The following is a 16,335-nucleotide window of genomic DNA, read 5'->3' as shown; positions in this document are numbered from 1 at the left end:
GGATAAAACTCACATCTCCTCCTTGGCATGAACTCTTTACCACTGAACCAGCAGGGAAGTAAGCCCTAGCTAGTTCTTCTTTTTCTAGTTCCCTGAAGTGTAAATTTAGGTTATTTTAGATCTTTATAATTTCTTAATAAATGAACTTATAGCTATTCATTTTCTTCTCAGAACTACTTTTGCTGCATCCCATAAGTGTTGATATGGTGTGTTTCTATTTTCATTTGTTTAGAGATCATTTTTCCCCCCTTTGACTTCTTCTTAGACCAATTGGTTATTTAGAAATGCGTTTAGTTTCCATAAATTTGTAAATTTTCCGGCTTTACTCAGCTGTTGACTTCTATTTTCATACCACTGTAGTCAGAAAAGATAGTTGGATTGAGTTAAATCTTGTTCATCCCTGCACTTTGAACCCATGTGTGTCTTTAGAGCTGAAACAAATCTCTTGTAGGCAGTACATAAGTGGGTCTTGTTCTTTTTCTTTATTTTTAAAATCCATTCAGCCACTTTATATTTTGTGATTGGTGAATTAAATCCATTTGTCTTTAGCATGACTATCGATATATAGTGATTTACTATTGCCATCTGATCATTTCCACTCCAATAGTCTTGCCTGGAGAATTCCATGGATGGAAGAGCCTTGCAGACTATACTCCATGGAGGTGTGGAGTTGGACATGACGGAGTGACTGACACTACTACGACTATCTTATCATTTGCCTTCTGGTATTTTTTGTACCATTTTTTCCCTTTCTCTTTCTATCTCAGAATGGTTGTTTTAAAGCTCCTCATCAAAAATGACTGAGAGTTAGACCCTAACTATGACTAGGGTTTTACACAAGCCAGAACCATGCCATGATGGCATGATTTCCATATGTTCTTCTCATCACTAGTTCAATTTGTAGTCTTTCTTTGTGCTAAATTTTCACCACAGGTGATACTGGCATTTGCTTTTCCTGAGGATATACTGTTTGCAACACAAACATGATTTCAGTTTTATGACTATCATATCCATTTATGGTACAAACCTTGCATGTTCTTCAGTGTTTTCTCACTTTTATGTGATTACATAAATGTAGGTCTGCTTTCTATTCAGACATACCTTGCAGCTAACCTTCAGATGTGTTTGAAACCAAAACTTTTTTTGATTAAATGCTTTGGCTCTACAATTAATAATTTTAACTATACTAACACTCTAACACTCATATTTTTTCTCAACTTTTAATTCCAGTCACAACCTCAAAGCTCTTTTTCTATTAGGTTGGCCAAAAAGTTTAAAACCCAAACAAATTTTTAGCCAACTTAATACTATGCTCATATGAGTGAATGTGTTTGTGCTGTTTTTATACTGTCTCTTGCATGTAGCCTGTGTGGTGACCCAAGGTTGAAAAAGCAGATAAAACCAAGGAGGGTCTTGGAATGCAGGAATGGAAAACCAGACTCTTGTTGACCTTCCCTCCCATCCCCAGTGATGTAACTGTTAATGAATTTCAGGTCCTCCTGACCAGTATAACCTGTCTCCTCTCCTTCCTCATATAGGGAGAAGGTATTTGCCTTATTCTCCGCACCCCGCCCCCCCCCAACCAATATACCTACCTCACCCAATCAGCAAATGACCCGTAAGACCCCTATCCCACTCCTTACACCCAGGGTATAAAAATGAATCAAGAACCCCTGCTCACTGTAGGCTCTCCCTGACTATCAGGAAGCCAGCCCGCTGTGCTGGCAGCCATTCTCCCCTCCCTACTCTCATAAACTTTATTCTTCTTTCATCCCGCCTCGTGTCTGAAAATTCTTTTCCAACCCGCACCCAGACCACAACATTTTTGGTGACCCATACGTGGACCTTGGGGTCTCTTCCCCCACCTCCTTGCTTCTCCTTTCTCATAGGGACCCTCTGCAAATAGGCAAGGGCTGTGGAAGCAACTGAGGAACTCAGGCCAGGGTTACCTTCTGGTATGTTCCAAAGGCCCCACTGCTCACTGTGCCCCAGTAGCTGCTGCCTGAATGGGTGAGGGTCTCTCCTTTTTCTCCTTTCCAACTGAGGACTAGGCCAACCAATACTGTGTGCGCATGGGTCATGCACTTAAAAGCCATTAGGGTGCCTGCCACACGAAGACTCCCGTGTGAGGATGAGGGGGACACGGAATGGATCGGGCCACAAGGGCATCCGCGCCCAGCAAGACAACTTCTGTGCACCGTGTCAGACACAGTGTTTGAAGCAAAACAGAGATCATTGTCCCCTGGCCACTGCCTCCCCGATAGGATTTTAAGGGGGAATCCTCAGTTCTCTTTCTGTCTACTCTCGCCTCCTCTTCCTTGGCCTGGATTGGCTCCAAAGGACCTCACAGACCCCAAGTCATCCTGGAAACTGCCTCCACGTCCCTGAGGATCTTCTAACGGTGAGTCAATTAGCTGGTGGCCAGGATCTCCCCGTCTGCTCCTGGTGCCTTAGTAGCACGGTCTTACGGTTTACACTGGCCACCTCTCAGTCGGATGCGACTGTCGGGATGGTTGACATTTTGCCTCAGTCGCAGGGAAGCCTTTTGCTAGTTGGTGATTCTCAGTACCCCCATTCTACAGCATATAAGCTAAGGATGGGTTCTGGTACATCTTGGGCGCCTTCCTCAGACGCACCCCTCGGCTGTATCCTCAGGAATTGGAAGATGTTTGACCCAGACAATCTCATGAAAAAAGAGACTTGTCTATTTCTGTAGCTCGTCCTGACCACAATACAAATTAGGAAATCAAGAACAATGGCCTTTTAATAGGACATTAAACTGTTAATACAATCCACCAACTTGACCTCTATTGTTGGAGACATGGAAAAGATTCTGAGGTTCCTTATATTCAGGACTTCATGGCCCTTCAAGCCAGAATCTGGGCTTGAGGAAGACATGTTGTGTGTGCCTATCCACTACAGCTCTACTGCCTCGCATCTGTCCTCCACCTCCTCTTACACCAGATATTCTAGATGACCCTTCCTATCCCTGATTTCATCCTTCTTCTCAACCTTTTGCCCCACAATCCCCACCTCCCTATCCAGTGGCAGATTTTCTTTCTCCTCCCCGTACTCGATCTTGGACAGCCCAATGCTTGGAGCCAAGTCCTAATATGCTCCCCCAAGGGAAGTTGCTAATGGAGACTCAGGCACTATCAGAGTCCATGTCCCCTTCCCTGTGTCTGACCTCTCTCATATACAGGGCAAATAGGTTCTTTTAGTCAGGACCCTATCACCTTTACCAGAGAATTTCAGGCCCTCACCATAGCCTTTGAACTAACTTGGCAAGATGTTCACATAATTCTAACTACTTGTTGCACCCATGAAGAAAAGAGCAGGATCTGGGCTTTAGCTCAGACTTGGGCAGATGAGGCACATGCCCGAAACCCTAATGCAAAAAGGGCAGGGACAGAGGCAGTCCCTCAGGCAGACCCAGGATGCAAATACCAAGCAAATGAAAGTGGGCCAGCAGGTGGACTTACTAGGAGAAATTACATGATTACTTGTCTACTAGAAGGCATGAAAATAGGCAATTATCAAACCTGTTAATTATAATAACCTTAGGGAAGTTATGCAGGAACCTTCTGAGAACCCAGCCCTTTTCCAGGCCCAATTAGTAGAAGCTATGAGAAAATACACCAATCTAGACCTAGAGACCCCCAAAGGACAGGCCATTCTTACAGTCCACTTTATAAGTCAGGCATCCCTGGACAGTAGACAAAAGTTACAAAAACCCCACAAATCTCATCCTCTGTTTTGCTTGATATGGCCTTTAAAAATAGGGAGGAACCTTCTAGGAATGGGCAGGAACAGAAGGAGGAAGAAAAATTAAAGTGACATGCTCAGTACATGGCTCTTGCCATTAGTCAGTCCCTCCCAGGGCAGGGATCAAAGGGTGCTCCTCCCCCTTCTCAGAAGTCTCTGATGACTTGCTTCCAGTGCAGTCAGTCAGGGCACGCTGTCAGGAACTGCCATGCTCCATCACTCCTACCTCTTGCCCTTACTGTCACCAGAAGGGCCACTGGAAGAGGATTTGTCCCTCATGCCAACAGCACTGCCAACCAAAACCAGGGGTACTTCGGAACTTGGCAATCAGAGTCAAAGTTGAAGTCAGGCCGCGGAGTCTGCGTAGGGGTTGGCGCCGGAGCGGTGCTGCAGTCGGGGGCTGACGTCGAGCGCCCAGCCCGCGGTGTCGGCGGCGCGTCGGCCTCGGTGCGCCGCCGCGGCCCGGGAGCGTCGGCCGGGCGGGCCGGTGTTTGCCGCAGAGAGGATGCACGAATCAACTGTGACATATTTACAAGTACTCGAGGCAGCTAAAGTGAAGATACATATACTTTTTAAGGAATGGATGCAACAAGCTGTGTTGCACTGAACTGAGAAGATGTCCTTGTACGATGACCTGGGAGTGGAGACCAGTGACTCAAAAACAGAAGGCTGGTCCAAAAACTTCAAACTCCTGCAGTCTCAGCTCCAGGTGAAGAAGGCAGCTCTCACTCAGGCCAAGAGCCAGAGGACAAAACAAAGTACAGTCCTTGCTCCAGTAATCGACCTAAAGCGAGGCGGCTCTTCGGATGAGCGGCAGATCGTGGACACTCCACCGCACGTGGCTGCAGGCCTCAAGGACCCTGTTCCCAGCGGGTTTTCTGCAGGAGAAGTTTTGATCCCCTTAGCTGATGAATATGATCCCATGTTTCCTAACGATTATGAGAAAGTAGTGAAGCGCCAAAGAGAGGAGCGACAGAGGCAGCGGGAGCTGGAAAGACAGAAGGAAATAGAAGAGAGAGAAAAGCGGCGTAAAGACAGACATGAAGCTAGTCGGTTTTCCAGGCGACCTGATCCAGATTCTGATGAAGATGAAGATTATGAGCGAGAGAGGAGGAAAAGAAGTATGGGCGGAGCTGCCATTGCACCTCCCACGTCTCTTGTGGAGAAGGACAAAGAATTACCCCGAGACTTCCCTTATGAAGAGGATTCACGACCTCGCTCACAGTCTTCCAAAGCTGCTATTCCTCTCCCAGTGTACGAGGAATAAGACAGACCCCGATCCCCAACCGGCCCTGGCAACTCCTTCCTCGCCAACATGGGGGGCACGGTAGCACATAAAATCATGCAGAAGTATGGCTTCCGGGAAGGCCAGGGTCTCGGGAAGCATGAGCAGGGCCTGAGCACAGCGCTGTCGGTGGAGAAGACCAGCAAGCGGGGCGGCAAGATCATCGTGGGCGACGCCACCGAGAAAGACGCAGCCAAGAAGTCAGATTCAAATCCATTAACTGAAATACTTAAGTGTCCTACCAAAGTGGTCCTACTCAGGAACATGGTTGGTGCAGGAGAGGTGGATGAAGACTTGGAAGTAGAAACCAAGGAAGAGTGTGAAAAATATGGCAAAGTTGGAAAATGTGTGATATTTGAAATTCCTGGTGCCCCTGATGATGAAGCAGTACGAATATTTTTAGAATTCGAGAGGGTTGAGTCAGCAATTAAAGCTGTTGTTGATCTGAATGGGAGGTATTTTGGTGGACGGGTGGTCAAAGCATGTTTCTACAATTTGGATAAATTCAGGGTCCTGGATTTGGCAGAACAAGTTTGATTTTAAAAACTAGAGCCTGAGTCATCTCCAGCGATCCTTTAGCGAGCTGCAGACTGAGCAGAGGAGAACAAGGCGTCAGGGGGCCTTCATGGCTATGGGTGCAGAGACTCTGTAAGACTTCTAAGATATATGTTGACTGATCCCTTTTTTATTTTGTGGTTTTTTAATATAGTATAAAAATCCTTTTAAACAAACAAACAAACAAACAAAAAAAAACCAAAGTTGAAGTCAGCTTCAACTGTCGGTGGTAGTCGACTATCAAGAACAGGAGCCAGACTTCATTTTGGGTCTTGACTTCCTGGAGGCAGATGGCTGAAGGTGCCCGGGGCTTAGTCTACAGGCTCCCAAATTCCCTACAAAACCGGAGGAGCCCCGGGTAACCCTGAATGTGGTGGGGGCCACTGTAACCTTTCTGATTGACACCAAGGCTACTTCTTCAGCCCTAACTTCCTTCTCTGGGCCCACTTACTATTCCTCAACCCTCCTAACAGGGACAGATGGACAGCCTTCCTATGCCTGTTTCTCTCCCCTTGTTCCTGCGAAAACACTCTGTTCACCCACTCCTTCTTAGTCGTCCCAACCTGCCCCCTACCCCTGCTAGGCCGAGATCTATTAGCTAAACTTAAAGCCATCTTATCATTTACATGGCTTTAACAACCACCATGGAACCAGTCCTACCTAAAATTCCACCCAATATCCTCAGGCAAGTTCCTCCAGAGGTATGGGATACTTCTACTCCTGGCGGGTCTGTTACAGCCACTCCAGTAGTTATCCATCTAAAGGATCCCAGCTCTTTCCCTAGAGTACGTACCTCAATATCCTCTTAAGGGAGGAAGTATTAATAGGATCAATGCCTCTAATCTCCAAATTCTTCCAAACTGGACTTCTAATCCCATGTAATTTTCCCAGCAATACCCAGATCCTGGCAATAAAGAAACCTGACAGCTCTTAGTCCAAGAGCTGAGGGCTGTTAATCAAGCAGTGATCCCTACTCACCCAATAGTACCGAAGCCATATAACCTTTTAAGTCAAATTCCTTCCCAAACCCAATATTACTCTGTCCTTGACCTCAAAGATGCCTTCTTCTGCATTCCAGCCCACCCTGACTCCGAATTTTTATTTGCCTTTGCATGGAAAGACCCAATTACTAAATTTACCCTACAACTCACCTGGACAGTTCTGCCTCAGAGATAGTCCTCATTTGTTCAGCTAAGCATTAGCAAAGGACCTTTCATCTCTAACATTGGAGGGTGAAAGCTGCTTACTCCAATATGTTGAGGATCTTTTAATCTGTAGCCCAGATATACTAACCTCAGATAATAACACTATTCTCGTTCTTAAACATTTAGCAGAACGAGGGTACTGGGTATCCCCAGCCAAGGCACAGATTACCTCATAACAAGTCACTTTCTTGGGGCTGATATTAACCCCAGGAAAAAGAAGTATCGCCCTGATCGAAGGAAGTTAATCTCAGACATGGCCATGCCAGCCACTAAACAACAGCTTAGAATCTTTTTAGGAATGACGAACTTTTGCCAAATCCTAGATCCCCACTTATGCCTTATTAGCTAAACCCCTTCACGATGCCCTTAAAGGACAAGAGGAGCTGCCCTTTGAATGGACTGCAGAAATGGAGACAGCTTTTAAACAAATAAAGAAGGCCCTAATCACAGCACCAGTCTTAGGCCTACCTGATTTAGCAAAGCCCTTCTCTCTCTTTGCTCATGAGAGAAAAGGTATGGCTCTGGGTGTACTAACCTGGGCCTCATGAGAGAAAAGGTATGGCTCTGGGTGTACTAACACAGTCCCTGGGCCCATCACAATGCCCAGTAGCATATCTATCTAAAACACTGGACGTAATGTCTCAGGGATGGCCTCCTTGTCTAAGGGCATTAGCTGCTACTGCACATCTAACAGAAGAAGCTTCCAAACTCACTTACAGTCTACACTCCTCACCAGGTCTTAGATGTTCCCAATTCCAAGACATTCCGTTGGATTTCAGATAGCAGAATTCACAAGTATCAGGCTTTTAGAGGGGCCAGAGATATCCATCAAACCTTGTACCACTCTACATCCTGCCACCTTTTTGCTTGATCCAAATCCTAAAGCTTCTCCACTTCCACATTCTTGTTTAGAAATAAATAACCAGGCCTACAACGCTAGGCCAGACTTGCGAGATACCGCTTTACCCAACCCAGATGTGGAATGGTTTACCGTTGGCAGCAGTTCCATTCAGGAGGGCCCAAGGGTCTCGGGGCATGCAATAGTTAGCCTAACAGAAGTAATAGAGTCAGGCCCACTCCATGGGGCAATACTTCAGCCCAAAAGGCAGAACTCATAGCTCTAACCAGGGTACTCAAACTAGGAGAGGAACAGCAAGTCAATATTTACACAGATTCAGCACACACCTTCCATGTAGAACATGACCACGTAGCCATTTGGAAGTAAAGAGGCCATTAACCACTCATAATACCCCAATTAAGCATGGGCCAGAGATTCTAGACTTATCAGAAGCTATAAAATCTAAGGAAGTGGCCATCACGCACTGCAGGGCACATCAAAAGGATTCATTGGACATAAGTTAAGGAAATAATAAAGCAGATAAAGAAGTCTAGAGGGCTGCCCTAAGCACGCTACAGGCTCCTCCCATCCCATGTCTAGATCTCTCTCTGCCTCATTACTCACCCTCTGAACTCAAAGAAGGACAGAACTGTGGGTTTACTTTAATCCCCTGAAAGATGGCTACTGAGCCCAGACAACAAACGTCTCCTACCAGAAGCTTCCCAATGGAAGATATTAAACCACCTACATCAGGCCACCCACTTAGGGGCCAAATCCTTTTTAAACTAATGGGGACAATATTCACTGGAAAAGGAATCCTCTCAACCCTTCGATCTATATCCCAAGCCTGTCCTATTTCTCGTCAGGTTAACCCAGAGTGGGCCGTAAAACCTCCTCCATTGCTCCACCCAATCCAGAGGAAAGGAGACCAACCAGAAGACTGGCAAGTAGATTATACTCACATGTCACCTTGCAAAGACTATAAATATCTCCTGGTAATGGTAGACACCTTTATGGGATGGGGTGAAGCCTACCCCACTAAGACTGAGAGGGCATCTGAGGTCACTATGGCCCTTGTGGAATATATTATACCTAGGTTTGAACTCCCACGCTCTTTACAATCAGATAATGGCCCTGCATTTATTTCCAGTTTGACCCAAGGAGTCCGTGAAGCCCTACAAATTAATTACTATCTTCACCCGGCTTGGCATCCCCAGGCATGCGGAAAGGTAGGAAGAGCCAATCAAACCCTCAAAAGTATTTAACCAAGCTAGCAACTGAAACTCACCAAACATGGGTCACTCTTCTGTAGGGAATATGCTATGCACAGGCCTGTGCTATAATTACCAGGGCCTCTTTGAAAAATAAGAATGACTTTCTCATCACACCCAGGCAAAGGGCTAGGAGCAGTCAAAAGTACATAGTGGAAAGATATCTTGAAAACAAGATGTTGAAGTACTGATGTGACTGATGGAAAACTATTAGTGACTGTTCCCATAATCAGAACCTTGAGGGAGTTGCTGAGAAAGGGCATCACTAGCTGAAGGGCTAAACAAAGTCATGAAAGGCCTGAAGGTTGAGGACTGTGCATTGTATATCTTTATCCCCGATCTGGGATTGTAAAGAACAGATATCTCCAGAGCAGGTACAAGGAAGTAGATGTTAACAATAAAAGGCATGCTAGGATTAGGATCTGGGCTTTTGCTTGTGAATAGCATCAGCGCCTGATCCCCACCTTATTTCTGAGTCTCATTCTTCCTTATTCTTCTGCGGCACCGCTCCCTCAGGTTGGTTTGTTGTTGGGCTTGTCCCAACACTCTTCTTCTTATCGCTCTTTTAAGAGTTCAGATCACCCCAAAATCGGTCTCATCTAAGCCCTTATGAAGTCCTTTATGGGAGACCATTCTTAAGACCACCTGGCTGATCCAGAAACCCATTACTTAGCGCAGAATCTTCAAACTTTGGGACTAACTCTTAAAAACATCTGGGAATACTAGGATCAAAACAGCCCCAAGCCAGATCCTAACTTTTCAGAAACTTCTCCCCACCTGACCCTGGTGATTGGGTATATGTTAAGACCCTTCCACAGGATTGAAACCCACTCGAAGCAGTGTGGACAGGACCACACCAAGTCCTCCTGGTCACTCCCACAGCTGCCAAGGTCCAAGGCTTCACCCCCTGGATCCGTGCGTCAAGACTGAAGACAGCTCCTCCTCCAGAAGAAGATCCCCAGCCAGCAGAAGATTCCACAGACATCTCTTATGACTGAAAACCTCTGGATGGCCTTTGCTTTCTTTTCGAAAGGAAATCAGGTGGTGACCCCTCCTTGAGTTCTGAGCCTTGAGATATCTTGATCACTACTCCTTACAACTGACCCCAATAATCTTAGTTCTTCTTAATACTAATGTACACTTTATGACAATTACTAAATCTGCTCTTACACCAGCTTTCCATCGCCCCTTTTGAATTTGACTTCTACTGGGCATTACTGGAAGATATAAATTTCCAAGAGCCTCAGCTATCCTTACGGCCTTCAAATTACCAAAGACAGTTCATATTACAGTTAGCATGGGACAAGATCCTTCGAGACTTCCAAGACTATTCACCAAACAAGTCTGTCTCCTCTTAAACCTGGAGCCATGAGACTCTTAGTTTTCCTTCTTGGAAGCCTAGTTAGTATATGGCAGAAAATGTCAGGGGAATGGACAACCAATTCTTTAGTAAATATCTCCACTATTACAGCATAAGGGGAGAACCTTAGGGACTGCTGGATATATCACCAACACCGGGAAAGAGGCCTACAGTTTCTCCCCTACCACCCTCTTTCACAGGAGATCCAAGATTACAATCTAAGTTTTTCATCTGGCCTGTCCCCAGACACTCCCATGTCTACAATTACCTCCCCACCTTAACCTGACAAGAAACAAAAGCCAGATCCATTGCACTGTATCCAGCGGGGGAGCTGTTGTCACTGCTGTGGCTCAGGGCCCAGAGGAGGCCCCTGCAACTGTTAGGGGAAGCACACTGATTGAAACCACTCACCCTGGCCAGGCACCATAGTAACCATTTGCATGAGTTGTTTTATGACAGGAGATCCTGATAAGGAATACGGAACTAATAAGCCACCACCAACCGGAAGAGTTCGGGAAAGGTCTAAAGGAGACACCACGTGTCCGTCCACTTCCCAGAATTCCTCTCGCCAGCATCCATCTTGGCTGAGCGATGCGTGCGCCACCAGGAAAGACTCTGAATTAGAATGATTGGCCAAAGACCACCTGGAAACTAATACCATCACCATAAAACCCGAGACTGCGAGCCACGCGGCAGAGCAGTTCTCCTGGGTTCCCTTACCCTACTGCTCTCCACCCGGCTGGCCTTTCCCAATAAAATCTCTTTGTCAGCACATGTGTCTCCTTGGACAATTCATTTCCGAGGGTTAGACAAGAGCCCAGTTTTGGGCCCTGGAAGGGGTCCGCCTTCCTGCAACACAACTGCTCCCTAATATATGAGGATTTGATGCCTCCCAGATTTCACCTCTGACTTTTAACCATCCAAGCTGCAAAAATGGTTTAGGCTATGGTAACCTTCCACATTGGTGCCCAATATCTATGACCTCCACACCACTGTCCTCCACCGGTTACAATCAATGTGCTCATGGGGGAGGGGCACTCGGGGTCACCTGGTGCCTAGTATGTAGTGCTCCTAAGGCATATGGGTGGAGAAGGCAATGGCACCCCACTCCAGTACCTCTTGCTTGGAAAATCCCATGGATGGAGGAGTCTGGTAGGCTGCAGTCCATGGGGTCGCTAAGAGTCGGACACGACTGAGCGACTTCACTTTCACTTTTCACTTTCATGCATTGGAGAAGGAAATGGCAACCCACTCCAGGGTTCTTGCCTGGAGAATCCCAGGGACGGGGGAGCCTGGTGGGCTGCCGTCTATGGGGTCGCACAGAGTCGGAAATGACTGAAGTGACTTAGCACAAGGCATATGGGAAAGATCCAAATCCCCATGCCCCTTTTTCCTTTGGTCATCTATCTTACCATTGTAATGATACCCCTGCTTGGGGAAACCAGATAATACACCGGTTTAACTCCTCCCAGGTGAGACACATTTGTGCCCCAGCTGGACAGGTCTTCATTTGTGGTCTCCCTACTAATCCACTGCCATATGATGGGCACATACAACCCTCATCACCTTATCCAGGTAAAGCAAATTGCACTCAAATGTCTTAATAATGCATGGTGTAAAGGACAATGCACCTTGGGGATTATGCAAAACAGCTCTGTAGGAGTGACTATTTACCAAGCCACGCAGCCCAGATCTAAAAGAGCTACAGGACTCATCTTAGCAGGCACTGGAGCTGCCATTGGATTAGCTGCTCCCTGGGGAGGCTTCATCTACCATGAAGCAACTATAAGTAATTTATCAGACACTTTGTATGACCTCCGCTGAGTCACGGGAAGATCAATGGAAAGACTTTCCCAGTCTTTAAATTCTTTAGCAGAGGTGGTAATGGACCTCAGGAGGGCCTTAGATTATTTCCTAGCCGAGCAAGAGGGAATTTGTGCAGTCATCAACGAAACTTGTTGCACATATATTAACAGCAGTGGTCTAGTAGAAGAGAGTATTAAGAAAATACATGAACAAGCTAAATGGCTACATTACTTTGGAAAAAGGGGCCCCAGATGCAAATACTATTTGGCAAACTATCAAAGGGGCCTACCTAATATAACATGGTTTTTACCTCTCCTTGGACCTGCCATCACCTTCCTCCTGATATTACTGTTTGGCCCATGTATTATTAACACCTAAGTTCATCTCCTGACAGGTTCAGAAGCTCCAATTCCAAATGGTCTTACAAAAAGGATACCAGCCAGTGGATACTCGGACAACCTTAGAACAAGCTGCCATACTGTTCCATGGAACCCCACCTTCCTCCCTAAGTATACCATGCAGGCAAAGGGAACCCAGAGCCCCATGACACCCCTGTACAGCCTGAAGAAGCCAGAGCATCATTGCCCCTTTTCCCTTGAGACTGGGTTCCCAAATGCCTGAGAAGGGAAATAGGTAGATAGACATTAGCAGGGTATGAAAAGGGGCCAAAGAATTGGCCCTAAAAATAAAGAGAGGGTGGAATGTGCTGACCCAAGGACAAAAGAGCAGATGAAACCAAGGAGGGTCTTGGAATGCAGGAATGGAAAAAGCAGACACTTATTGACTTTCCCTCCCATCCCCAGTGATGTAACTATTAATGAATTTCAGGTCCTCCTGACCAGTATATCCTGTCTCCCCTCCTTCCTCATATAGGGAGAAGGTATTTGCCTTACTCGCCCCCCGCAACCCCCCACCAATATACCTTCCTCACCCAATCAGCAAATGGCCCGTAAGACCCGTATCCCACTCCTTACAACCAGGGTATAAAAATGAATCAAGAACCCCTGTTCACTGTCGGCTCTCCCTGACTATCAGGAAGCCGGCCCGCTGTGCTGGCAGCCTCTCCCCTCCCCACTCACATAAACTTTATTCTTCTTTCATCCTGCCTTGTGTTTGGAAATTCTTTTCCAACCTGCGCCCGGACCATGACAGCCTGTATTCCCCATTATAGTGAATGTTTCTCAGGACACAGCTTCTTGCCTCTATTTATTTCTTCATCCTCCCACCATCACTCTATTTTATTTTCTAATTGAAGTATAGTTAATTTACAATGTTGTGTTAATTTTTGCTGTATAGCAAAGATTATATACATATTATGATATACGATAGGATATTTATTACAGTAGGACCTTGCTTTAAAACGGGGTTTAATCACCCCATTTATGAGTATAGAGTGAATATAGGGTTAAAGCACTGGATGTTGACTGAGTCACTGAGTCACTCAGTCTCTAGGTAATCACTTCCCCTTGGGCAAGCTCTCCCTTGCTCAGCCTTTGGTGCTATTGCCAGCCTCAGCGTCATTGCCCTCTAGGTGTCCCAGAAGGCGTTAGCTTCACTTCTGCAATTCTGCCAGGGTTCAAGTTTACTCCAGCTTGCCCACCTTCTCTGTACCTTTGCCAGAGGAAACTCTTCTGGGGTCCTCTACTGAGACTAGGGACCACAGGATAGAACAGATGCTAAACTGGGAACTCCCACTATCTTCTTGTACAAAACAACTTTTCCCAGTTTCTAGAATGATAAAGTGACCTCCCAGCACCCCTCCCTCCCCCACCATGGAGGGGCTTTTCTATAAGCCTCCTCAGCCATCAACCATCTCCATAGTTACATGGAGATCTCCTTTATTTATATTCTTATCCTTTTACAACCTGTCTTCTCTTAGCAATCTGCCAATGTAGAAAAGGAATGAGTGAATGGAACTCGATTTTGACAAGGTTTGTTCCAAACTGAATCTGGACCCATCACACCTTCATCTGTTTTGACTTCTCATCCCCCAGCACATCCTCTCTGAATACTTGGTTAATGGACCTCTCTGGCTCCTCACTCTTCCGTTTTTCTCCCTGGGTGATGACATACCTCCTTCCTCATGGCACAGCATCTGCTTAGGATAGGAGTCATGATAAGCTATCTCTATGTCCCACCCTCCTGTGTGTGGCTCCTTAGAGCAGCCTACCTGGATGTGACCTAAGATTCCAACACTGTTGTCCCTGGCAGGTTGTGAAAGATCGGTCACTTTCAGCCTTGGGATCACTGTTGAAGAGAAAGCAGAGTATGGAGCCTGAACTGGATAAAACTGGAAATGAATCAATGTCTATCTTCATTAACATAGTTTAATGACCAGGAAGAAGTGAGTAGATCAGGAAGAGTTCTCAAAGAACATCCTGTTATTGGCAGAAGAATAGACAAATAAATCACTGGAATACAATAGAGAGCCCAGAAACTGACCGTCGTAAATACAGTCAACTGATCTTCAACAAAGAAGCAAAGGTAATACAACAGAGAAAAGACAGTCCTTTCAACAAATGGTACTGGAACAACTGGGCGATTGCAAGCCAAAAAAAATCTAGACACAAACCTTACACACGTCACAAAAATTAACTCAAAATGGATCATAGACTTAAATGTAAAATGCAAAACTATAAGACTCCTAGAAGATAAAAAGGAGAAAAATCTAGATGACCTCAGGTACGACAATGACTTTTTAGATACAATATCAAAAGTATGATTCATGAAAAGAAATAATTGATACTTCACTTTATTAAAATGTAGAACTTCTGTTCTGCAAAAGGTACTGTCAGGAAAATAAGAAAAGCCAGAAACTGGGAGAAAATATTTACAAAAGTAATTTTGGATAAAGAGCATCCTGTCCATTTCCCTCACTTCATTGAGGTCTGCAAAATGGCAAAGCTCTCTCTGAAATCTGATCTCATCTCTCCCTTCCTAATCTATGCCCCCAGAGAAAAATAGCCCTCTGTTGTCTAAGACCCTCACTTTGTCATGGATCTTTGCTTCCTGAGAAATAGCCTTTCCTTGTCTTATATTACTTTTCTATCCTCTCGTGATAATTCTTCAGCACTCTATTGTGCTGAAAATGAGCGCTGCTGCTGCTAAGTCGCTTCAGTCGTGTCAGACTCTGTGCGACCCCATAGACGGCAGCCCACCAGGCTCCCCCGTCCTTGGGATTCTCCAGGCAAGAACACTGGAGTGGGTTGCCATTTCCTTCTCCAATGCATGAAAGTGAAAAGTGAAAGTGAAGTCGCTCAGTTGTGTCCGACTCTGTGCGGCCCCGTAGACAGCAGCCCACTAGGCTCCTTCATCCATGGAATTTTCCAGGCAAGAGTACTGGAGTGGGGTGCCATTGCCTTCTCCATGAAAATGAGTGACTGGTGAGCAAAGCCACACTTGTAGTTAATGATCCACACAGCTTAGAGTATTTGCATTTCTAAAACGGTGTTAAAGGTGACAATGTTTTATTTTTTATTTATTTTATTTTATTTTTTATATTTAATTTTATTTAACTTTACAATATTGTATTGGTTTTGCCATATATCAAAATGAATCTGCCATAGATATACATGTGTTCCCCATCCTGAACCCTCCTCCCTCCTCCCTCCCCATACTATCCCTCTGAGGTGACAATGTTTTAATGCAAAGACATAAGTTTGAAAGTTTTCAGGCTGGGCTGTTGATACTGGTATATGGAGCTGGCTGAGCCCCTTGAAGCCAGAGCTTCTGTAACTCCATCATTCTGTATCCTTTCTTCTCCTTCTGTGGTTGCCTTTCCTTCCAGACTTCCTCCTCCTTTGGGGTCAGTAGTTTCTCAGCTCTTGAGGAAGTCACTGTAAGAAGGAAACCATAGAAGGACTAATAAAGGGATTACAGGCATCCAGTGAAAGAGTGGTCGTTGTATTAACAGGAAGAGAAACAAAACCCAACCAAGCAGAGGAAGGAAAGAAAAAAACATCTTCTGAATCAAGCGGCTGGAATCCAAGTGTGTCTAGAGCTGGAGTCATTTATCTGTCCTTTCCTATGTGGGTCCATAAACACCATCCCTCACTGGAAGCAGTGGACCAGACTCTCCTAGTCTTTTTTTTTTTATTTTTTTACGGACTGTATTTCCCCCTCTGTACATTTCATCTCCGTGACTCATCTATTATTCTTTAATGACACTGGTCTCTTTCATTTTACTCATTCATTAGGCTGCGTCAGGTCCTAGTTGCGGGGTGCAAGATCCTTGTGGTGGCACGCTGTAT

The 16,335-nt window shown here is 45.6% G+C and overlaps 1 protein-coding gene across 1 annotated transcript; it reads left to right on the top strand.

Moving 5' to 3' along the window:
• Positions 1–4,341: 4,341 nt before the first annotated feature.
• On the top strand, positions 4,342–5,783 carry LOC133237854 (splicing factor 45-like). The gene is given in 1 exon segment (XM_061400466.1): positions 4,342–5,783. A coding segment is annotated over 1 exon segment (1,206 nt). The 5' UTR covers positions 4,342–4,381; the 3' UTR covers positions 5,588–5,783.
• The last annotated feature ends 10,552 nt before the right edge of the window (positions 5,784–16,335 follow it).

The sequence above is a fragment of the Bos javanicus genome, chromosome 3, assembly GCF_032452875.1.
Source record: "Bos javanicus breed banteng chromosome 3, ARS-OSU_banteng_1.0, whole genome shotgun sequence".
NCBI lineage: Eukaryota > Metazoa > Chordata > Mammalia > Artiodactyla > Bovidae > Bos > Bos javanicus.
The sequence above is the reverse complement of the archived record's forward strand: the minus strand, read 5'-3'. Positions and strand labels throughout refer to the sequence as shown.